The sequence below is a fragment of the Talaromyces amestolkiae genome, assembly GCF_001896365.1.
Source record: "Talaromyces amestolkiae strain CIB chromosome Unknown scaffold10.1, whole genome shotgun sequence".
Taxonomy (NCBI): Eukaryota; Fungi; Ascomycota; class Eurotiomycetes; order Eurotiales; family Trichocomaceae; genus Talaromyces; species Talaromyces amestolkiae.
The window spans coordinates 1132140-1154857 of NW_024468046.1; the positions used below are offsets into that span (position 1 = coordinate 1132140).

The 22718-nt window shown below is 46.1% G+C and overlaps 7 protein-coding genes across 7 annotated transcripts; 5 read left to right on the plus strand and 2 right to left on the minus strand.

Annotated features, from left to right (window-relative positions):
• Positions 1–1119: 1119 nt before the first annotated feature.
• Positions 1120–2868, minus strand: BHQ10_005876 (uncharacterized protein; the record flags this gene model as incomplete). Its single annotated transcript, XM_040878399.1, has 1 exon — positions 1120–2868. One exon carries the CDS (start codon positions 2866–2868, stop codon positions 1120–1122), a length of 1749 nt encoding a protein of 582 aa, XP_040734380.1.
• Positions 2869–3443: 575 nt separating this feature from the next.
• BHQ10_005877 (uncharacterized protein) lies at positions 3444–5184 on the plus strand (the record flags this gene model as incomplete). Its single annotated transcript, XM_040878400.1, has 5 exons — positions 3444–3557; positions 3616–3656; positions 3713–4011; positions 4087–4513; positions 4608–5184. The coding sequence occupies 5 exons, from the start codon at positions 3444–3446 to the stop codon at positions 5182–5184; spliced, it is 1458 nt and encodes a 485-aa protein (XP_040734381.1).
• A 1434-nt stretch (positions 5185–6618) lies between these two features.
• BHQ10_005878 (uncharacterized protein) lies at positions 6619–7582 on the plus strand (the record flags this gene model as incomplete). The annotated part of the gene is made up of 4 exons (XM_040878401.1): positions 6619–6721; positions 6803–6909; positions 6970–7354; positions 7419–7582. 4 exons carry the CDS (start codon positions 6619–6621, stop codon positions 7580–7582), a joined length of 759 nt encoding a protein of 252 aa, XP_040734382.1.
• Positions 7583–8492: 910 nt separating this feature from the next.
• BHQ10_005879 (uncharacterized protein) lies at positions 8493–10168 on the plus strand (the record flags this gene model as incomplete). The annotated part of the gene is made up of 2 exons (XM_040878402.1): positions 8493–8685; positions 8736–10168. The coding sequence occupies 2 exons, from the start codon at positions 8493–8495 to the stop codon at positions 10166–10168; spliced, it is 1626 nt and encodes a 541-aa protein (XP_040734383.1).
• Positions 10169–13407: 3239 nt separating this feature from the next.
• Positions 13408–16640, plus strand: BHQ10_005880 (uncharacterized protein; the record flags this gene model as incomplete). The annotated part of the gene is made up of 6 exons (XM_040878404.1): positions 13408–13623; positions 13680–13805; positions 13863–13994; positions 14043–14591; positions 14647–14830; positions 14884–16640. 6 exons carry the CDS (start codon positions 13408–13410, stop codon positions 16638–16640), a joined length of 2964 nt encoding a protein of 987 aa, XP_040734384.1.
• Positions 16641–18105: 1465 nt separating this feature from the next.
• BHQ10_005881 (uncharacterized protein) lies at positions 18106–18821 on the plus strand (the record flags this gene model as incomplete). Its single annotated transcript, XM_040878405.1, has 3 exons — positions 18106–18190; positions 18245–18283; positions 18343–18821. 3 exons carry the CDS (start codon positions 18106–18108, stop codon positions 18819–18821), a joined length of 603 nt encoding a protein of 200 aa, XP_040734385.1.
• Positions 18822–18957: 136 nt separating this feature from the next.
• Positions 18958–22065, minus strand: BHQ10_005882 (uncharacterized protein; the record flags this gene model as incomplete). Its single annotated transcript, XM_040878406.1, has 1 exon — positions 18958–22065. One exon carries the CDS (start codon positions 22063–22065, stop codon positions 18958–18960), a length of 3108 nt encoding a protein of 1035 aa, XP_040734386.1.
• Between the last annotated feature and the right edge of the window lie 653 nt (positions 22066–22718).

Consider the following 22718-nt stretch of genomic DNA (forward strand, 5'->3'; position numbering starts at 1 on the left):
GTTTGGGTACAAATGGAAGGCAGAAGCATAACACTATTCCGAATAGAGCTTGCAGCCTGCACAATTTGAAAATACCCAGGAAATATATTGCTTCAGATAGCAATTATGCTTGTTGTGGACTTGAGGTTGGACAAAGACGATAATTTCAGAATGCAGGAGATAACATGAGATGGTGAAGAGATCGAACAGCCACAAGAAAACGATATACATCAAATGCCTGCTGGACAACGAGCGCTATTGGAATGTCATTCATTACTTCTGCTCCAAGTAAATTTATCCGCAGTCGAAAACTATTTACTTAACATATTTTCCTGTATATGAATTCAAAAGACTGACTAAAAGCTAAAGACTATCAATCTTTCGCTGTCAGTTGACCATGCGGCACAACAAATAGGATTGATCAATGTGGGAATCAATTAGCCCTAATGGCGGACTATCCCACTGATTCTGATCTCATAGCTTATCTCGATGTGCAATCACTGACTAGATGATACATTAGATGACTATATGAATTATAATCGCCTGTCGACCTATATCGACGATGCTCTGAACTGCTGATGACAGTTCCTTCTCTCAATTCACCCCTCCTGACACTAAACCATCTGCCGTTGACCGTAAACAACAGATTCTCTCACAGCGAGAAATCAAGGGATTAATCGCCGAGGATCGATACATTGTGATCTATGATGGAAGAGTATTAAAGATGTGTGGTCGCATTATCATCCTAGCGTCCAAACACCCTCAGGATTTCGACAAAGCTTTCAAGAAATGTATACTGGCATCCATACTCATTTAGTACTAGAATGAACGAATGAATTCGCGATGTATTATGGTAGGGTTTCAAACCTAAATAACACATACATAGTGTCTTACTGATTGTGGACTAAAATTCATGTTCTTTGCATAAGTCGTATCCTCAGAGTGTTATCATCGACGACCTACTCATGTCCTTGAGCTAAGGCTGTTAGTTACGGCTTTGATGAATTTTTGATGGAGTTACTATATTAATGTCCATGCAATCTGTTGCTGGTTAAAATTTTATAATACATAGAAGAGTATAATTTGTCGAAGTAGTATCCCAGACTTCAAACCACCTATTCCTGGAGCCTGCTGCTTCAATCAGACTTCAACAGTGTGGGAAACCTTTAAAAGCGCTTCCACAAATTCTTTAACAGTCGGTGTCTCTACGGCTCTCCAGGCTATGTAACCATCCGGTCTAACCAACACCAAGCCATGATGTCCGATACCAAAAGTCTCTGCAAAAGAAGCAGAGTCTAACTCTGGGCGATAGGAGCCGGTCGCGCCGATCCTGACGTATTTTATTCCTAAAGGTACCTTTAATGTGGCGAGAGACTCGGTTATAATCGTGTTCGACGTGGCCTCATCCTCCGACAGGACCACCCACCCACTTCCGAATAGGTCAAGAGTCGAAATTCTCTCGCCATCCTGACCAAGCAGCCATATGTGTGGTGCACGGCTCCCCGGACATCCACGCCAAACTTCCGGTCGCTTCGCAATCATGCCCGTCTCGAGTTCATCCGCTAATAGGGCCTGATCTGTCTCATCTAAGAGAACAGCATCAGATCTATAGATTTGTCCCAGCTCCATGGCAATGTCATCAAAGATGGGCCTTGGCGATTCTCGCCAAGGAGACTCGGCTGGGAGATATTGCTTGTAGTCGTCACGTAAGAAAGTTTGTTCATGACGCAGTAGTGCGATAGGGCGGCGTTCAGCATTGTATGTGTCCAGTAAAGATGGGTTTGCATGTCCCTCCAGCACAGCAGCAATCTTCCAGGCCAAATTGTGGGTATCAGCAATTCCTGTATTTGCACCATATCCACCCCGCGTAGGAGGCAGCGTGTGTGCGGCATCACCAGCAAGGAAGACACGGCCTTGTGAGAACTTTTCCGCTACCTCTGCACTGAGATCCCACTGGCCTGTGGTGATCAAGTCTATATCTTCATCGGAAAGCGGTAGATTTTCGCCAACGGCCAGGCGGATCATGCGGCGTTGAGTGTCAATATCCCAAGTGAGTTGGGACTGCCCGTCTTTTAGAAAAACCATCAGAGCCCACCTTCCATCACGATAGGTTGTCAGGAATCCATCCATGGTGTCGTTATGAATCATCCATTGAGATATACCAATATCAAGAAACTTGTTAATTACTGAACACCGAAAAAGAATACTACGCATAGTACGCAACTGCCCAACGCCCTTCATCTGAATGCCGAGATCATTACGAATCGAGCTACGTGATCCGTCGCAGGCGATCAAGTACCGTCCACGAATTTCAATCTTGTCGAAACCCGAACGATCCACTGCGGTGACGATAACACCGTCAGAGTCCTCTTTCCATTGAGTCATTTCCCATCCCATGCGTATATCAGCGCCAAGTTCAAGTGCTCGACTCCGAAGAACAGGCTCAAGAGCGTCCTGGGCAACAGCGCTTCCGTGGCATGGAGAGTATTCGGTCTCCCCAAAAAGATTTATATGTCCCCCGGCAGAGCCTTTTGACGGTGGCTCGGACTGTTGCTTCGCCTTTTCTTGTTTTCCTTCCCCCGAATTCGTAGGCTTTGTCCAAGCGACCTCCTCATTCCATTTTCCCGACAGGCTTTCAACATTCATACGGCGAGGTCTGCCGCTCTCCTTTACTGCAGCTTTTGGCATTCGTCGTTCCAAATCGACTTCACGGAAAGTTTCCAAAGTACGAACCGTGAAACCCATCGCACGAGGGTGAAGCGAGCTCCCAAGGTGACGCTCAATCAAAATGACAGGGACATTCTTTGTACGCAGAAAGATCGCGGAACAAAGTCCAACAAGGCTTCCTCCCACGATGATTGCAGCTGTTTGCGATGGTGAGGCGGCCATTTTTGTGCGAGATTGGTGATTAATATACTAGTACAATAACTTGATGCACTTTGCTGAGAGCGACGGGGTTAGGTTGAGGATGATAGTCAAATTTATGACAGAGGTTGGGATTGTCGGCTAAGAAAGGATAGGGAGATCGGCACCCTCTAAATGGATTCGCACGTTTCCACGAGTGCTGTGATCAACGAAAAGGGCTAAAAGGGGAGAAGAGGAATTCTGTTCGGGCCCGAAAGATTGAAACATTCCCGAAAAGTTTACAGTGCAAAATAACGGGTCCGAAGATATTTTCCTCTTCACTCTCTCCACGCTGACATCATTTCTATCATGGAACAAGAACTATCGGGTACTTGAAAGACCGAATCTCCGCCGGTGATGATTTATCACCCTTCGGAATGACGGCGAAGTCGGTGCCAGACTCTCAAAGTCGCCGTGGGACATGAATGGGTAGTTTCGTTTTCCTTATCAACTTACATACTCTAAGAACATGCGTAAATTGACTTGACTTGATGTTCACTAAATTTGTACTCTTCCCCTCCGATAACTACATCTAACCACAATATAACAAACCTTTTGCGATGGCATCTCCCTTTACGATCCATATTGGTCCTAGTGACACTGGATTGTGGAGGATTCAACAAACTGAAGCAGCAGCAAAGTGCACCTCGCGGCTGCTCCAGCACGATATTGATGTAAGCCTCTACCGTGACATATATGATTACACAACTGAAAAAGGCGTCATGTCTCTAGAACTATCATGTTTTCTTCAACGACGAAGGCTTTCATAACCAGTACGTCGAAGTCTATTCAAGTGCAACTGGAGGCGAAAGGCAACTGAATATTACAGTGCGTCCCACCTCATTCTGGCTTTGTACGGCACCGGGGCTGCAGAACAAACGATCGAACGAGCCGACGCCGAGTCGAATACGTACCGTATACCAGTGAAACGTCTCCGCGAGGACGTTGAAGATAAACTAGATGATTGGTGGCAAGCCAAGCGTTTTCTAGGAAAGCCCGTTTACTATTCAAACTGGTTACATTTCTACCAGAAGAAGATGGAAGAAATGGGCTGGAAAGCGGTGCTGCAAAAGTACCTATTCAATGACAACGAAAGAGGAATCGACTTGTCAACGAGGATGTATAGCAGTATGATCTCAAAACTCTTTTAACCTGACGACTTGAAAATTATGCTTCGAGCCCGCTGACTCACTTGACTTCCAGGCTTTGTCCATCCACTGATTCAGTTAATGTATGGCATCGAATGGGAGCAGCCTGCTCTCATAGCAATGGGTTTGGCCCAAGCGTCCGTCCACCCAGACGACCTGAAACCTATGCTCACTGCAGCCGATACCGAGGCTAATTCAGAACCAGACCCTTCATCACCGCTGCCCAGTATCCTTGATCTTGTGGAGGCGATACGAAATGATGAGCATCTGACCAATTTAGCACCTCCGGATTTAGTCGACGATATCAGTGAAAGATTGTTTCCGTTGGCTTGGGACCGCATTCTCTATTACCTCGCAAAAGTGCGAGTCAATCCAGAAGAAATTGGTGTGAAAACGGCAGAGATGTACAGTACTGTCGTCTACACGGCAGCTGCTGCGGCCATTCGACCACCAAAGGAACCTAGGTTTGACTTTGTATTCGTGTAAGTTTGGTTCACTTATTCAACACCTTCCTTACCGCTGTATCAAAAACATGATCGGGATAGTAAGAAATTGCTGATATGGCTCAAAATGCAGACATCACATCAATGCATCTCCAATGCAGGTATTCATAAATGAAAAGTTATGGATTCCAGATACCGTCAAGGGTCGGTGGCTGGAATGGAAGATTCGTCTTTTTCTCATTGAGTATATTGCTCGCGGGTGCCCACCACTTGCCAAAGATTATTTGGACCAGTACATGGCTACAAGCAGCAAACCAACTTCAAAAGGTCAGCCTCATTTCCTCATCTCTGCAAAGCCAAAATATCTGGTAAAAAGCGTTCAACTCCGATTTTACGACTCTGATTATGATGTAGAGTATCGAGTTCGCCATGCTCAAACCGCAAAGGACGATGGTCATATCATCAAACTAATTCGCGCCCTTCGTATTGGCCAAATGGCCTGTCGAGGCTACGAACAGAGGCCTGGTATACATATCAAGGGCGACGAAGCATGGGACCGCATTGAGCAACTTGTCATCGATTCAATCGGAACCGGTGGAGATTTCTCAAACAAGTGGGTATTGAACACTGGATTTGAGGAAGCTTGGAAGGTCAATCATATTCTATCTAGGCTCAATACCGAGCTGACCAATTTTCTAGACTATACCTGACCTTGGTACTTGAGCTACGATTGTAGAAATCTTTCTGGGCTAGAATGGGGGGGAGGGTCAATGGAGGAGAGCTCAATTAGGAAAGCATCTTGGAAAAAAATGAGTGCCAAGGTAAGCGTTGGAGCTCCACTACTCTGTTCTCTTCTCTACCCATCTATTATTGTTTAAACATTCACTTTGCAAAATCCTCTCCATATTCGTCTCTTGTATACTCAAGGTCTCGGTAATATCTATCGTTGGTTCACCGTGGACCAGAAGAAGATCCGCTAGAAGATCGGGACCAATGCGACCTCTGTCTACAAGTTTGTTTTGCAGGCGGAGTATCTAGATAGCTGCAGCAGGTAGAGCATTAATAATGTAGGAGAAATGCCCGATTTGACAAAGAGCTGTAGCTCATTGTGGGCCGCTAGTGGCTTCGGGGCCGGAACTTTCGCCTCGGGCCCGAAATAGTTCCCATGGCCGAATACAAGGAGCAAATAAGGCCAAACTCTGCTGCGGGTCAGTCAACGACATGATCGAATGAAGAAGTCTCCCTTCGTTGTTCCACAGTCTAGTGACCCATTATGTCCAGATCTATGGTGATGCCAAATGGGGGTACCTTCTTTAGGTAGGGCATAACAGTGTGCGCATGCGAATCATCCAATCCAGGTAGGAAAGTATAGCCCAACATGTAATGGAGGCGTCTGCCGGCAGAGAAATATTTGCCAATATGAATGATTCTTTCCACCAGACAGGATTACAGAGTTTGCACCACATCGCTAATCGCCACCGAAGACGGGCATGTTGACAATCGCGGTGATTTAGCTCATTCTGGGTAGATAAGGATAACTAAAACGTACTGAAAATGCGGTATATCTCTTGATGTTAAGCTCCGGAGACCACGGCGCGTCAGGGAGAATCAAGTACTTAAGTAACCTTGAAGATATACACAGTCATCCTTCGCCTTGCCATCCGGGCTATATTCCACCGAGGTAGGTGGTTGACTATAACATTGAAAGAATATAGAGAAACTTCGTTTGGTCCAAGAATAAATACCCCCAACATTCCAAAGTATATTTGCGCACTATAAGGAGGGGGAAGCTTAATACCCAGGTAATTTAGTGGGTCAATGACAGTAACCACACCCGGAACGGATATTCCGTGCCCTAAGAGGAAATTCAGAAGCGAGTTTCCGCTTCATGCGGACTGGCTGCATGGCTAATCTCGGGATACTGGCTAATTCCAAGATATGCCACATGCACCTTAATAGATAGTATACTATTGGCATGCTCTCATAGCACGGATCGCTGGTGTGCTTTGCATGCAACAAGCCTACATCGGGTGATGTTTCCCCACGCTCTATTGAAACATATGTCAAGAATGACATTTGTAGATCGCGACTGAACATTTACTTGAACAAGGATCAATTCCTTCTTTCAAGAAAGAAACTTAGACATGGCGCTCGTTTTCGACAAGATAATTCTCTTCGGAGACTCTATCACACAGCTGGCCTACAACCAGGAATTTGGTTTCTGTTTCGGGCCAGCAATGCAAGATGGTAAGCGAATCTACTTTCACATACACTGCACAGGCAAGACAGTTATCTTATCAACATCCGCAGCATATAATCGCAAATTAGATGTCATACAAAGAGGATTCGGCGGTTACACCTCAAGCCACGCCGCTATCATAATAGATCGTTTGATTGAGCAAGAATCAGCGGGCGCATCTAAGATCAAGCTTGTGGTACATATAATAAGACGGAGTCAGATCATTGTTAGTTGAAGTCTAACCTATGTATGAAAGGTCGTATTCTTTGGCACAAACGACTCTATCGTTCCCGAATCCGCATCCAACAACTCCGTGCCCGTGGAAAAGTTTCAAGATAATTTACGAAATATCGTTTCCGCAGCAGGAAAAGTAAGCGCAAAAGTGGTTCTCATCGGACCCGGCCCATTTAACCATCAACAATTCGATGATGCGCTAGGTCATCAGTTTGAGGTCGACAGGACGACCCATCGAGCTCGTGAATACTGCAATGCTACGGTAGATATTGGAAAGGAACTTGGTGTACCTACAGTGCCAATGTGGGATCTCATTATGGAAGAAGTGGGTTGGAAGGAGGGAGATCCAATTCATGGGTTGCCTGAGCTTCCCGCTGTCAATCCTTTGAATGACTACTTAACTGACGGTATGTGTGACGTTTATTGCGATCTTCTCCTTTGAATAATCTAGCTAATGAGTCGTTCCTAAAGGTCTACACTTCTCCGGCCCGGCTTACAAGGTACTTTTCACGAATGTGCTCAAAACAATTAAGCAGTCCTATCCGGAACTTGACCCTGAAAATCTTCCAGAGCATTTGCCGACGTGGGATCAGCTTACTACTTCACATGATGCCCTGAGAAAGGCCGTAGAATGATGTACATAGAACATAGATGGCGATACGACTTCGCCGAGTTTAGAATTGATTTATGGAAAGTAAATGTATTGTTTAGTAAGCCCAATATCGGGTTTAATTACGTAGTATTTCGGCGAGTAATGTCTTAGGCATAGGAGATCTTTAGGTATCGAGCCCAGACATGCCATAAGTCAAACCTTTGCTCGTGACCTAGGCTACCTAGGTACATATAAACAGGCTAACATTAAATACTACGAATACAGCTTGGTGCGGGGAGAAGTTCAATGTTGGCAAGTGATAGGTCAATTGCTGCTCATAGGCTTTAGGACATCCATGCACGGTATGCCACATGTTTTAAAGATGATATAAGATTCATTTTACCCAGATTACCCAGCGACATGCCATATCTGTACCCAACTATCGAGAAGTACTAAAAAAGCTTCATGGCCAATAATGGGCCTTTCATATGGGGCCAAGCGATGCTTTAAACGTAGGTGCCAACCCCGCGTTTTTAATTCTAGGGCATGCTTCCCGATTAGTGGAAAATTTAGACTTTCTTTGTTATTATCTTGTTCCTAGTCATTATTATGGTCATTCAGTGGCCACTCGGTGGAAAGGAACTCAAAAGTATAATTGAAAGATAAAGAAAATGTTGGTGTCTAACTGTTTTGGACACGGCGATGGTCGTTAGCAAACACCACATCTGGCATCGCATGGTAGTTAGCTCTCTATCATCCCGTAATGTCGATGGATGTAGCCGTTGTGAATGACAACTGGCTATGAGCAACAGGATGTTAAGACATGTACAAAAAACAAGTAAACCAAGAATTATAAAGACTCCTATTGATCTCACCACATTTAGTCATCTCCAACCGCATTGCGAACAGATTTGCGCGATTGATATTCTTTTGAAATTCCTGGTACTTTCACAATGGCATACTCTGAGAAGGAGCCGATTGATGGCGTTACTCACCTAGAGACGAAGAATGAACCACAAATATTCCATGGCAAGACCAACGAGGTCTACTCAGTGGCCTTGACAGATGCTGTTGTCAAGGACAATCAGTCGATGCTAAGCAGGAACATGATAAAGCTGTACTTTATCATGGTCCTAGTAACGTTGAGTAAGTAATGCCTTTGCAGCAAAATCTTTCGGAAAGCTGATATGGAACAGCAAGCTGTATGAACGGCTACGACGGCTCCGTCATGAGCTCTTTGAACGCCATGGAGCCTTTCCATACCTATTTTGGCATCTCCATGGAAGGATCGAGCATTGGAGCAGTCACTGCGCTATACAGTGTTGGAAATATTGTTGGCTGCATGTTTGCTAGTCCCGCCTCTGATCTTATGGGCCGTCGATTCGGAATGTCAAGTGGATGCACCGTTATTGTTATTGGAACGATCATCCAGGCCACTACCAAAACTATTGGTGGATTCATGGGCGGACGACTTTTGGTTGGATTGGGAGTCACTCTGGTCACCACATCAGCTCCTATATATCTCATCGAAATTGCTTACCCGACATGGCGAGGTATTGGTAGTGGTCTTTTCAACGTGTGCAGTTGGTACATCGGATCCATGACAGCCTCTTGGACCACGTATGGTACTGGTTTCATGACTTCGGATTGGAGTTGGCGTATCCCCGTTATCATCCAAGCCATTCCCGCAGCTATAGCAATGGGTTTGGTGTGGCTCATTCCCGAAAGTCCGCGTTGGCTGATTATGCGTCAACGCTCAGAAGAAGCACGAAATATATTAATAAAGTACCATGGCAATGGACGGGAGGACTCCGCCGTCGTTCAATTAGAGTACGACGAGATCCATGCTCAGATAGCATACACCCGGGAGTTGGCGAGCGGACAAAAGTGGTACGACTACCGCATTATCGTCAACTCCCATGAGGTTCGGTATCGTATGTTTCTCGTGCTACTGGTCACATTTTTCAGTCAATTTATTGGTGKCTCTATAAGCTATTATATGCCCGTTGTCTACGAAAATCTGGGAATAACTAGCTCCAGCAAGCAACTGCTATTAAATGCACTCAACACCGTTGTTGGTTTTGTCTTTGGTCTCGCTGGCTCCTGGACTGTGGAAAGCTTTGGTCGCCGTAACTTGTTTCTCTGGGGCACATTTATGACTGGGCTTTGCTATCTTGTGATGAACGTTTTTGCATCCTTGGCCAATGGCCATATCAGCAACTCCATGGGCTACGGTTTCATCTTTATGAGTTTCTTGTATGGAGCAATCTTCTCTTTTTGCTGGACACCACTACAGGCCTTGTATCCGACCGAAGTTCTCCGCAATGATGTCCGTGTGAAAGGTATGGCTGCTCAAGGTGTACTCTCCGGCCTCGGCTCGTTCATCAACATGTACGCGACTCCAGTGGCGCTGCAAAACATTGGCTGGAAGACTTACACTATTTTCCTGGTCATCCACTTTGTGGAATGGGCATTCATGTACTTCTTCCTTGTGGAAACAAAAGGCCGTTCGCTTGAGGAGCTAGATGAGATCTTTACTGACCCTAAGCCAGTCAAGCGGTCACTGCAGAAGAAGAAGGTCATTGTGGAGGGCGGAATAGGAGTTATGTCAAAAGCGGAGGACTGTTGAGCCTTGAAAATACCAGTTCGTCTATCTTCTTGAGTTCTTGAGGAGCGGCTATGATCTATCACTGCCTAGGTCACATGGTGCCTCTGAGAATCCTACAGTTGAATGTATGTAGCCCGTGCGCCAGCCTCACATGAAATAGCCCTTGTATTGGCATATACTAGCTAAATCGATACTTTCCCATTTCAAGAACCCCACACATCTAAATGTCTCAATAGACAGATCGCAAAGGAAAATCCATGATATGAAATCTTCTCTTAGCCAGATAGTTAAGCGGTAAGCGGCCGGCCACGGGTCCTCACTTATGTTCGCAAGAAGACGGGAATCCAGACCTCCCAGATGCGTCCTTAACCAAGGGAATAAGGCGCTATACATTGCAGAAATGCTTATATAGACTGTACATTTCGGTAAAAGCGTTACATTGTAAATCTCACGAAACATCCACCTTGCGGAAGATGAACTCCGCCGGCCTGTTCATTCTGAAAAGTGGTTTCGTTCAAGGGTTGATGGGCTCATCGATGAACGGTACGTACTGACGCGGGGCAGGCGATGTTTGCCAGCGGAAATACGTCTTAAGAATATCCTTGAACGTATGCATAATAACAGTTGGATCCTCTCTATGAGGTCTCAGGGTGCTGTATTCGATTGGAAGATGTCCTGTTTCTTATCCTAACAATGAACCAGATTAAGGACGACGCCAAAACTGCGAGCCAAGCCTGGAGGAGGAGACCGCAGAAATTGCCCCAAAGTGAAGGTTGGATTGCAGAACTTGCAAGTAAGTCTTACCTGCCATCACTCTTGTTGGACGAGTCAAACCCACTGGCAGCAACTAAAGAATACGGCGGGKCAAATGCGACCAGACCCAAAGTTCGTGCTTGAAGTGCCAGTCTACAGGACCGACTTGCGACGGCTATGATGTGGTTTCTCGGTGTGTCGAGGCTGGGGTGACGACGAGCCAGCATCATCCCACCCAGAACCATTGCAGCAGCAAGATGCGGCCTATTCGGCTCTTGTGCCAATATAAATGTCCAGCAAGCAACATCTCCATGTTTTCGGAACCCCCGCAACCTGACTATGCAAAATTTGAGGCCTTTCATGATTCTACCAATCATTGCTCGAACCTAGACGGAGGTCATGCTATTTTTCGAGCTAATTTCCGTCAAGCGTCTGTACAAATATTTTCCGAGCGAGTCATGGCGGAAAATGCTCATATTATTTTCCCAAACAGTTCCATAGGTACGACGCGCCGCTATTGCTCTTGCCCTGCTTCGCGGTAACTACCACAACGGCTGTTCCACGCTGCCAGAACAAGAACCCCTCTTACACTTGAATAAAGCCATGCAGCGCCTTCTGGCACTAAGGAGTAGCGATAGAACCGGAAAAATAGCAACAAAGCTGTTAGTATGTTATCTATTCACAAGTGTTGACAGCCTAGCGGGCAACTATCTCAGGGTTTTGACACATTTGCAAAGAGGTGTAGAGCTCTTGCGCAACATTCCCAGGACCATCTTGAGCGAGTGTAATGCTTCTGAAGTAAATATTTGTTCAAGAAGCCACATACTTCTTGTACATATCACGAGTCAAATACGGCGTCGATATGTAGGCTGTTGCATTCATGCCCCAGTGGATTCCGGCCGACATTCAAGAGACGGGAACCTCAAGACTTTTGTTCTCCAATGGCGCTTTTCAATTGCTCAACCAAGCCGCCGACTCCCTCCAGCATCTCACGGTTCGGTCCATGAGGCTACAATGGATGGCGCAAGAAGCATCTTTCACTGATGGGGTGCCGACGAAACCTTCCAAACAGCTTATTATCAGGCAGCTAGAAACGAGGTCGCGTCACTTCGAAGAGATTCTGGATCATTCCAATCACTGCACCACGTACATGGAGAGCTACCGTCTCATATTGTTGTTGCGACTACAAAATACCGTTCTATGGATCCTTGTCAGTAGCCGCGGCCTCGGTAGGGGGATGGAGTACGACAAATTTCTGCCCGAGTTTCAGCAATACATATCCATAGCAGACGAGGTCACGAAAGCGCGTAAAGTCTATTCAGGATCATCAAAACCGGCATTTACACCAGAGGTAGGAACTCTCCTGGAACTCTCATCATCGGAGCCAAATGTTGGGACCCCGCGGTTCGACGACGGGTGTTCCTGCTAGAGGCGGTATAGGACAAATCTTTGCTGCAAGGGCTGTTGAGCGTATATTTGAGATTGAAGAAAGCAAAGCTGGAGGGTTTAGGGCAAGGAGCATGAACGAAATTGCAGTGTGGCAGAGGATCGAATGTTTATCTTAGGAACAGGTGGTCAGCAGCCAGTCTGTGGCGCGCATGGATTTGGAGTATACATTTTGCAAAAAAGAGGCGACACACACTGAACCTATCGTGAGTTGGCGAATAAATCTCTGTTGGGAGAGTCGTGGCCAAGCATTGCGTGCTACGAACCTAGATGATCCCAAGACTCACCATACATGGAACAAAGATCGCCTGCTACGGAACAATGAAATGTTGAATATGTGGAGAGATACCGCCGGCAACTCTGCATCAAGCAAGAAACTACCAGGACATATCATATCATAGAGCAGCCGTTTCTCTGCGAACCTGTCCCCCTAGAACTAGGAATGTTAGGGTTACAAGGGTTAGGGCTACTGATAAATAGAGCGGTGAAGCCCTTCTACATCAGTCGCCAGACTGGCGATTCCTTTTTCTTGGTCACACACGTCGTACACGTTGCTTTCTCAGTCGTCAAGCACATGAAGATACAAGAATTCACTTATTACCTCTGGACTAACCAGACTCGTTGTGTTGACATCTCATCTCAAACCAAGCACTTAATACCTGATTTCTGAGGCATCAACAAAGCAGCCCCACATCGTCGCTTCTTATTGCTCGATTCTCGTTCTCGATCACATCATCCTCCCTTTGCTTTTGTACAACAAAAACATCAGCTTCACAGCACTAAACAACTGTCCCTTTCTACCACCCCCTGTCAATACCTCCTATTTGTCCCGGTAGATTACCCCTGTATGTTCGGCTAGGTGTCATCCACACACAGTTAATTGCAACCTATTTTCACCCCGATCTCCTCTTTTTTAGTGCATCCAAGCTGCTGGGTTAAAAAGTTACTGACACTTCACTTTCTCTATAAGCCAATAAGAAAGGTTAGAGACAACAATAGACGCAAATCTATATCTACTGAACCGAACTGCATTGATCTCCGCCCTGGCGGCTTCCGCCATTATGCCACGCTTTTCTCTTGATTCCGATGACCACTCGGAGAATGACTCACCAAGTTCGTTTTCGAGCAACGACAACCACCCAAGAGACTTTTCATCCAACCTGTCCATGCAAAACGACTGCGCCATTGGACATCGTGTTCAAGCGTCTCGGTCTGTGCTCGCTGTAGCGTTGGACGAAGAGTGCGTCTTTGCCGGGTTGCAAGGAGGTGACATTTTGGTATGTTATACCTTCCACAAATTGATATTCGTGTCTTACTAACAATCAGGCAATAGGCTTGGTCTTTGGACACCTATGAGCTGGTATTGTCTGTTCCAGCACACGGAGAAAGTGTTTTGAGTTTATTCATCTCTCCGGATGGACAATTACTGTTCTCTAGTGGTGGAGATTCGGTGGTCAATGTATGTTCCTCTACCGATATAATCATACTAAGGCGCATATATTAACTCTAAATACAGGTCTGGTCAACTTCTACTTTCGAAAGGCTATACTCAATATATTCCCATCATGACGTTGGTGATATTTTCACTGTCGTCTACTCACAGCAATTAAACACTGTATTTTGCGGCGGACAAAATACAAGTCTACAGGTATGCGAAACGTCCACATATATGCAGCACCGTTATTAATCCTTATAGTGGTGTAATCTGTCTACCGATGGAGAGGGCACTGTTGCCCGACATCCATCCCAACGGACACATCGATTCTTTGATTCCCGAGGGCCCGGTGGCAGCGTCAACCCTCGATCAGAAGATTCAGACGCCCACAGTTTGACCGATCACAGTGGGAAAACTTTGACCTTCAACCGCGACCAACATAGACTATTCTCCCATCATGGTTACATCTACTGCATGATTATCGTTCAAGGCTTGATAGAATCCGCTCCATCCGAAGAAGTATTGTTGACAGGATCCGGTGATGGGTCTGTCAAGTTGTGGCGATTAACACACGAGAAAAACGGAGCTCCGATTCCGTGGTTTGAATTAGAAAATGGAGACGATGCGGTGCTGTCACTCGCTATCGAAGGCTCCTTGTTATACTGTGGCTTGGCTGGKGGKGCTTTAAATATCTGGAACCTCGATTCACGGCAGCTTGTCAAGCAAATCACCGAACATCAAGGGGACCTGTGGGCTCTTGACATAATGGATGGTGTAGCAATTGCGGGTGACGCCGAGGGAGTCATCAAGGTAAGAGAATATACAAGGGTATCTGCATTGTGTGGGATCTTGCTGATGTGTCTAGAAATTCAATTCGAGTTTCGAAGAAATTGGCTGCTGGACAGCCCACGAAGGCACGATTCTGGCCTCCACCACTAGGGTTTCCAGCAATAGACGTATTTATGCTACTGGTGGAAATGACAATAGTGTCGCCCTTTGGGATTTGGCCGGGCACCTCCAACAAAAGGAAGTCCAGCCATTCGGCAATGGTATGTTTAGAAATACAGCATTGTAGTCGCGACACCCTGCTAACACATCTCAGATGACATGGTCAACACTCTATTCAAGTTCGTTTCATATCGGACAATTTCATCCAGTCCCAAATTCTCTGTTGAATGTAATCAAGGAGCGACATTCCTACGCCGCCATTGTGCATTTTTGGGAGCGACAACCAAACTACTGCAGACAGGCGCAGATACTAATCCAGTTGTATATGCAAGATTCTCGGCGTCCAACCCCGGACCGGATGTCAAGACTATATTATTTTACGGTCACTATGATGTCGTCGGTGCTGACAACAACCAACCTAAATGGCGAACAGACCCTTTTCAACTTGCTTCTGTCGACGGATATTTGTATGGCCGTGGTGTGTCTGACAACAAAGGGCCGATTCTGGCAGCTGTGTATGCAGCGGCGGATCTAGTCAGACGCAAAGCTCTTGGCTGTGATGTCGTATTCATGATTGAGGGCGAAGAAGAATCAGGCTCTCAAGGGTTCGAAAAAGCGGTTCGTGAAAACAAGGACTTGATCGGAAAGGTTGATTGGATACTTCTCGCGAATAGCTACTGGCTTGATGACCATATACCTTGTCTAACCTACGGTCTTCGTGGCGTGGTTCATGCGAACTTAATCGTGACCAGTGATCATCCTGATCTCCACAGTGGTATTGATGGAAGTTCGTTGCTTGACGAACCTTTGAAAGATCTCTCTTTACTGCTTGCAACCTTTATTGGGCGTAAAGGCCACATCAACTTTCCCAACTTCTACGATACAGTCGCAGAGTTGACCAAAGCAGAGGAACAGCGGTTTCAAGCAATAACAGAGGCCATGCTCCCATTACATCCTCAAATTGAAGACCGCGAAGCATTCCCTCATTTTTTGAGGTATCGATGGCGCGAACCGTCATTCACGGTTCACTCGATTGAAGTGCCAAGCAACAAAAATACGGGCACAACTATTTCCAGACGAGCGAAAGCTGCTTTGTCAGTGCGCATCGTACCTAACCAGAGTGCCGACGAGATTGCATCGGCACTTACTGCTTTTGCTCAGGAGCAGTTTGACTTGCTGGACTCCCAAAACGAGCTCACAATTGAGATTACTGGAAAGTCCGATCCTTGGCTAGGCGACCCTGATAACGAAATATTCGGTACCTTAGCTGAAGCTATCTCTGCAGCATGGACTCCAAACTTGGACGAAAAACGGTACAATTATCCTCAACCGCAATCCAAGACAATAATGCGACCATTTGGAGCAGAACTTAACCGCACCGACTCAAACGATAGTGTAGCATCTCATATCGATCGAATCATTTCGTCATCTACAACTTCGTCCAAGAAGAGATCACAAAGAAAACAGAGTGCATCCAATGCCACCGCAGTGCCGACCTCTTCAACCTTGACAGGTGCGAGGACAAATGGAGTCAAGCAGGGTGAAGACGTTGCTGAAGATTCACTATCGCCATCTCCTTCCCTTCTTTCTCTGCCCTCACACGGAAATGGAAACGGAATTGGTATTTCTCGCCATGACACCGCAGCCTCACCGCCATCTGCTTCTGCCTGGCCTACTCGAATCGCAACTCCCACGCCTGTACAACCAATCTATATTCGTGAGGGCGGTTCAATTCCCACAATCCGGTTCTTGGAAAGAGAATTCTCCGCGCCCGCAGCTAACTTGCCCTGTGGACAAGCCAGCGATCACGCACATCTGGATAATGAGCGACTGCGGGTGATGAATTTGTACAAGAGTCGAGAAATATTTGGCTGGGTGTTTGAGAAGCTGCCTCGGCGGGGTGGTAAATAAGGCTTAGTAATGTTTTATTAACAAACATTGAAATTTAGATTGTATTCGTTTTGCGGGGAAAAGTGGTTATGTATTGGGATCTTTAGACGGATAGGCAATTGTTCAGGGTTGATTAATTTCATTCTACTTCGGTGTTCTTTCCTCCATGTAGAACGCGTGCGAAGTAGACATAATTGTGACTACTCCGAAGCATGGGTAACAATGGGCTTAGCTCAGTCATAGATCAGTTACATTGTGTAGTAAAACTGAGAATGAGAAATTCGGACATCTACATCAACGACAATATCGGATTGCTCCTCGAAATATCCGAATTAGGGTATGTCCGGTTTCCGAAAAGTTAGGTACCGCACTGAAGAAGTCGATGTTGTGGCTGGCTAAATTTCCTGTGCCTATCTTAGGCACATGAGTTAACTAATCCGAGTCCTGTCAACCAAAGACTATCGATTTCTCGGTGCTACTAGTAGGTGTCTAGCCCTATGCAACGCTGTACCCGCATACGCACTTCTTCAGCTCGGTAACAGTTACTCGGAGAGATTTGAGTAGGGGAGTTCACACCAATGGATGTAGAGATGCTATGGATCTTTTAAAAAGGCAGTCTCAATTTGCTAGTTCATTCGCTAATATTCACTATATGGGCTGGCTGGGTGCTGATCTTGAGACGAATAAACGACTAAGGAAAAATAGAGGATTTTCGCAAAGGTGAAGTATAACCCGAGAACCTCCTATTTAGATTTTGACTTCATCTTGACTGGGTGGAAGAGGTCCTGTGACGTGTACCATCCCCTTGAAATGGCTATGTTCAATTCGTCGCCCTCTATATTCCAAAAGTCCTCTTTAGTCTTTCGAGGTTGCCTTTTAATAGTATACCTTGGTAAATTCGTCGGTCATCCCTTACCTACCACAGCTGATCTTCTAATACTTATTCAACTACAAGTTAGCATTGGTTCGTACCGTGTCGAAAGTATACTCATTCTATACTCATTCCAGGAACTTGGCAAAATGGGTGATCTGTCATCAGGAGAGTTCTATATGCTCACCCGGGATCGAGATGAGAGTCAGCGGTAGGCTCTATTCAACTTTCATTCTTATCTATCTCTACAGATGCGTTCGTTCCTGAGTCAAAATTTGACGCTTGATGCTTATGCTCCTAAGATTTTTGACTAATTATTCCCGATGATGAAGTCTCGATTCCCAACATTATTTTTTTCTTGAGCTATGCGGTCGCAAACTCATTCACGAATTCATCTCGACAGAGAATATTTTTTCTATAGCTGATGTAGCTACTGGTACTGGGTATGATCTCCATATCGGGATTTTGTATACCTAGGTATAACAACCGGAGTATGCAAGCCAGGGCAGCTGACAGATATTCCACAGAGTCTGGCTACGTGATGTTCAGAAGTATCTAGATACCACGTACCCCAGCGAAAAAAAGCGGTATTATCATGGCTTCGACATATCAGACATGCAGTTCCCCAAAGACCCTTCGGATGAGTCAATTCAATTTTCTCTTCAAAATTGCCTCGAGCCATTTCCATTGGAGCACCATGGTAGGTATGACCTTGTCCATGTGAGGTTGCTTGTAGCCGCTCTCAAAGAATCAGAATACAAGACCGCTGTGGCTAATATTGCGACTTTACTGAGTATGTCTCCATCTTTTGCTATGTCTTTCTTACATTTCATATTAATTGCATGGCTGCAGAGCCTGGAGGCCATCTCCAATGGGAAGACCTTGAGCACAAATACATGCTCACACACCCCGAAAAGCAACACCAAGCCCTTCCCAGCATGGACACGGTACGCCTCTGCATCCAAGGTCAGATTGACCATGGCACAAGCAGCAACGCACCCGAAAGTATTGTAACAGCTGCTGAATCCGCGGGATTTCGAAGAATCTCCAGAACGGACTACATGACTCGCGATAGACCCGACCTGTGGCCTATGACTAACGAGTGGATTGATAACGTGTTTGAGACGTTGTCAAGATTTATTCTGAGGGGGAAGAGAGATGTCGCTGTTGCTTTTAATGAGAATTTGTGGAGGAGTGATGAGGAAATTGAGGAAGAGATTAAGAGAAGGATGCAGGATCTTAAGGATGGGCATGAGAAGGGTTTTGTTGTGCATGCGAATGTGGGAATGGTGCTTGCGCAGAAGTCGCGACTGTCTACTTGTAGTTTGTAGTGACATCTATGGATACTTTGACTCTAGCTAGGAGACAGAAAAGAAATAGCATGATAAATAACCTTCTATCAGTAGAAAGTGAATACTCAAACTCCTAAATATGCAGTATGAACTTATAAACGAATATGTACTTCTACTACCAGATTCGCTTGGCCACCATTTCATATCGTTTCACTCCGTCAAGATTCAGTAATGTACCACTATCTTTAACAGATTGCTTGTCCTTTTGAGCACGCTCTTTTTCCTTGATCTTCCGCAAAGCATCAGGATCGTCTGCATAGATCCAACGTCTTTTGTCTTCATCTAGCTCGACAACACCCCAACCACCGACTCGACGGCCTCCCTCGACAGTGTAGTCCCGGACTGCGTTTGTGGTGGAAGAATGAGACGGCCTATGTTGCTCTGGTGCTTCCTGAGAGGCAGATGAAGAGATGCCATTGGGGTCATGCTGAGCCCCATAGTACAATTTCTGTTCGCGATCCTTCATTGCCTTGTAACGCGAGCGAGAGAATGATAGCAGAAGTATTCCTAGTGTAAGCTTCAAGATGAGCAGGATCAAATAACCCGTGACCACGAGGACTATAGTGAAAAACGTGACGGACTGTATCGGCGAAGGGATAGCGTTCTCCACTATGGTATTAAACACCCATGATAAGCGATCGAGAGAAGTGGACATGACTGACTGAACAGTGAACGGGATAGGCGGTGTTGACGGTTGGGGTAAGTTGGAGTAATGTTCATGCATCGCTGTCAATGAAGCGCTATGCTCGGTAGAGGACGCTTGCATCGGGAGTAACGCCTGTAAGAACATTTGATATGTCTGAACGGAGACTCGGAAGAATAGACAGGCCATGGGAATAACCGCTAGCCCCATTCGCTTTGTTAGATTCTGGTCGACAAATGCATTTGTGTAGTAATCTTTCGTAAGAACGTCAAGGAATCTTCCATATATAGCTGGTCGTGTGTTGTTAAATTTGGCAATGTATGCATGCTTGAGCCAGTCCACAAACATCTCAGAGCCCAGTACGATTAAGAACGGTCCTAAGACCTGAGCGAAATGTGGTAAAAGTGTATTTGCGCCGCCAGTCAGGGACGTGAAGATTGTCGACGGTAAGAATGTAAAAGATTGAGGAAGTATCGAAGTTGACGAACGCGGGGAAGTCGTAAGAGGAGTGCTATTAGTGACTGTCGATCGTACCTGGTTTACCACGGTTGATCCCACAGTAAACCAAGACGTAAGCGCTCCTGTCTCGACGATATTCCGGGATGCAATTATAGTAAGCATTAACCAGAGCTGAAACCTCTCAACAACATCCGCGCATGTCAGTTGAAAAAGGTTCTCCTTTTCAAACTTCTTGAAAACCGTCGACTTGATCTCAACGAATTGGTTGGACAGTAGGAGCGTGATTAGTGCGTTTGAGTAGGAATTAACAGCGACATTGAGTGTGATCACCTGGTAGAAAAGAGCCGTTGCATGCGTTGTTGTATATGTAAGAGCAAGTAAGAAGAGCCAGAATGGGCGCACAACTTTGCTACGGCCATCTTGGCCTCTGTCTAATGCTTCCTCTGAGAACAAACATTCAAGCACGTCCTGTCCAATGGCTGAAAGCAGACGATCACCGACCTCAAGCACATTATAAATGACGTAGAGCTTGATGGCGTTTTGTCCTCGAATCCAATGATACATTCGACTGGCATCAAGGGAACTCAGGATGATACAAGTGCAAATCATCAAGAAGCCTTTCAGTAGATCCGCTTTGTCATCTGGTTCCAAAGCAGACGGTGTTGATTTTTGCCTCCGATGTTTTGGCTGCGCTGATGTCTTTCTTTTTCTGGCATTACTTCGAGATTTTAACCTTGTATCTGTATTACCATTAGCGGACGAACCGTTGGTCTCAGCGTGTTCCTTCTGTTGGACACTATGCGTAGGATCAGATAGCATTTTTTCCGACGACCTTAGACGTCTTCGCCATACTCGACCAACCCCGTTGATGATGAACGTGCACACAAATTGAGCTTCTCGATAAAAATTTAGTATCCAGGAAGATACCAGTATATAAAGGGCTTTGGCGAAACGAAGTGGCAATATGGTAAACGAGTACAGCCATGAATCAATGCAGGCTAGTGCACCAAACCATAAAACTTGTTCCAAAGCTGGTGGAAGTAGAATAAAATTCAAAAGTCGCTCCAGCTTCACCTGCGACGACTCATATGGAAATTGACTTTTCGCCGAGCGGTGAATGTAAAGAGGTGACGGCCGTGACGAGGATAGCTCTAGTTCCAGGTACGCTGGGATAGATAACGGAGGTAGTGGTATAGACTGTGGCATGGGAGAGGGATTCGGATCCTCTGCCAGCGTCTTGCGCTCTGGCATATCAATATGAGTAGGGGCACCTTTATGTCTGGAACGTAGAGCCGGATTAGAGTTTAGTCGCTGCTCGTCGCTCACCGAGTTCCGTCTCGGAAAAGTCATAGGACTGGTCATCATTCGGGCAGCTTGAGGTCGCTGACTGATAGGTGCACTCAAAGGCGTATCTTCACTAGAAATAAGAAAGCTTGGAGGATCATCCAGATGATTCGAAAGCTTTGAGTTTCTTTTCTGGTAAAAGCTACCGCTAATGGACCTCAAAAACTCGGCTCTGTTTCTCGCCTTGGCCATGTCATCGATTGATGGTAACGGTTTTGGGATCGGTGTAGATTCATGGTCTCTTTCATGGTCCTCCGGTACTTTCTGCATGGGAATCGAATCCGGAGACGAAATGAGCTCCTTGATCTGCGTCGGTGACAATTTCAAGACCCTTTCTTTGTCTTGCTTCCGATCTTGAGGTGATGATGATCTGTGGCCATTGCCAAGACTGACAGTGACTTTGTCCTCTTCTCGATTCACATTCAAACCATCCAGCTGAATGCCGAGACCGTGTGAAGAAGACTGCCGCGTCCGTTCCTGTTCATCATGAGATTCTCCATTGCTGCTAGCTGTAACACCACTGCCTGTCGGTTGTACGTCAACCCCATGCTTCGATCCATTACTTCGAATATGCGAAGCTACCTGATCCCATTCGCGCTGCACCTCAGTCTCCTGGGCTTTCTTGGACGAGCTATTTCCGTTCGTTGGAAGGGAGCTGTTCGGGCCGGAACCGAGGTCAKCCAGCGCGGCTCTCGGTGGGACGGATATTTCTTGCAACGTTAATAGGTCGTTTTTGGACTCCTGATGAGTTTCTGGAGCTTCAATAGGCGCCATCATATCCTAGCCTGCGAGGATCACGAGACAGCTGGGATGGCGCATTATATCGAATTCGAGGCGGGACACGTCGGGTTCGCTTTTGAAGATACTGGGCTCCAATAGTCAGCAGTCAAAAAGAAGAGCCAATATTGCAGCCGTGTGATGCTTCGTTGTGGAAACGAAATCAGTGAAGTGATGATACGGAAGTAAGCACGACACTCGGTGCTTGCCGGCCGAGGAGCCACTTGGTTGTTTGCCTTGCTGCCTTAATGGTGCCTGTACATGTCGGAACCGGTATGACAAGGAGCTAGTCCTGATCTGGTCATAAGTATCAACCCTAACCCTGCCCTAACCCTGAGCGACAATAAGCGATTACAACACTGGCCCCACTGATGATTCAGGTCTGTGATTAGCTGCAGAGAAAGCGGCTTGTCATCCGCAGCGGCAAAGCGCGGTTATTATTTAGCCGTTAATTCCATCTCGTAGACTCATGCTTCAAGCTGAACATTGTTCTCTGAGTATCCACCTCCGGGGCCAGTATTTACTGTTTACACGGCAAATCTACGGCTAATTGCTATGGTGTCAGGCAATCACTCGCAATCAGCAATCATACTGGAAAGCCGTGACTTCAATCAATCACCATCTGATGGACGATATTCTTAGGCCTCCGGATA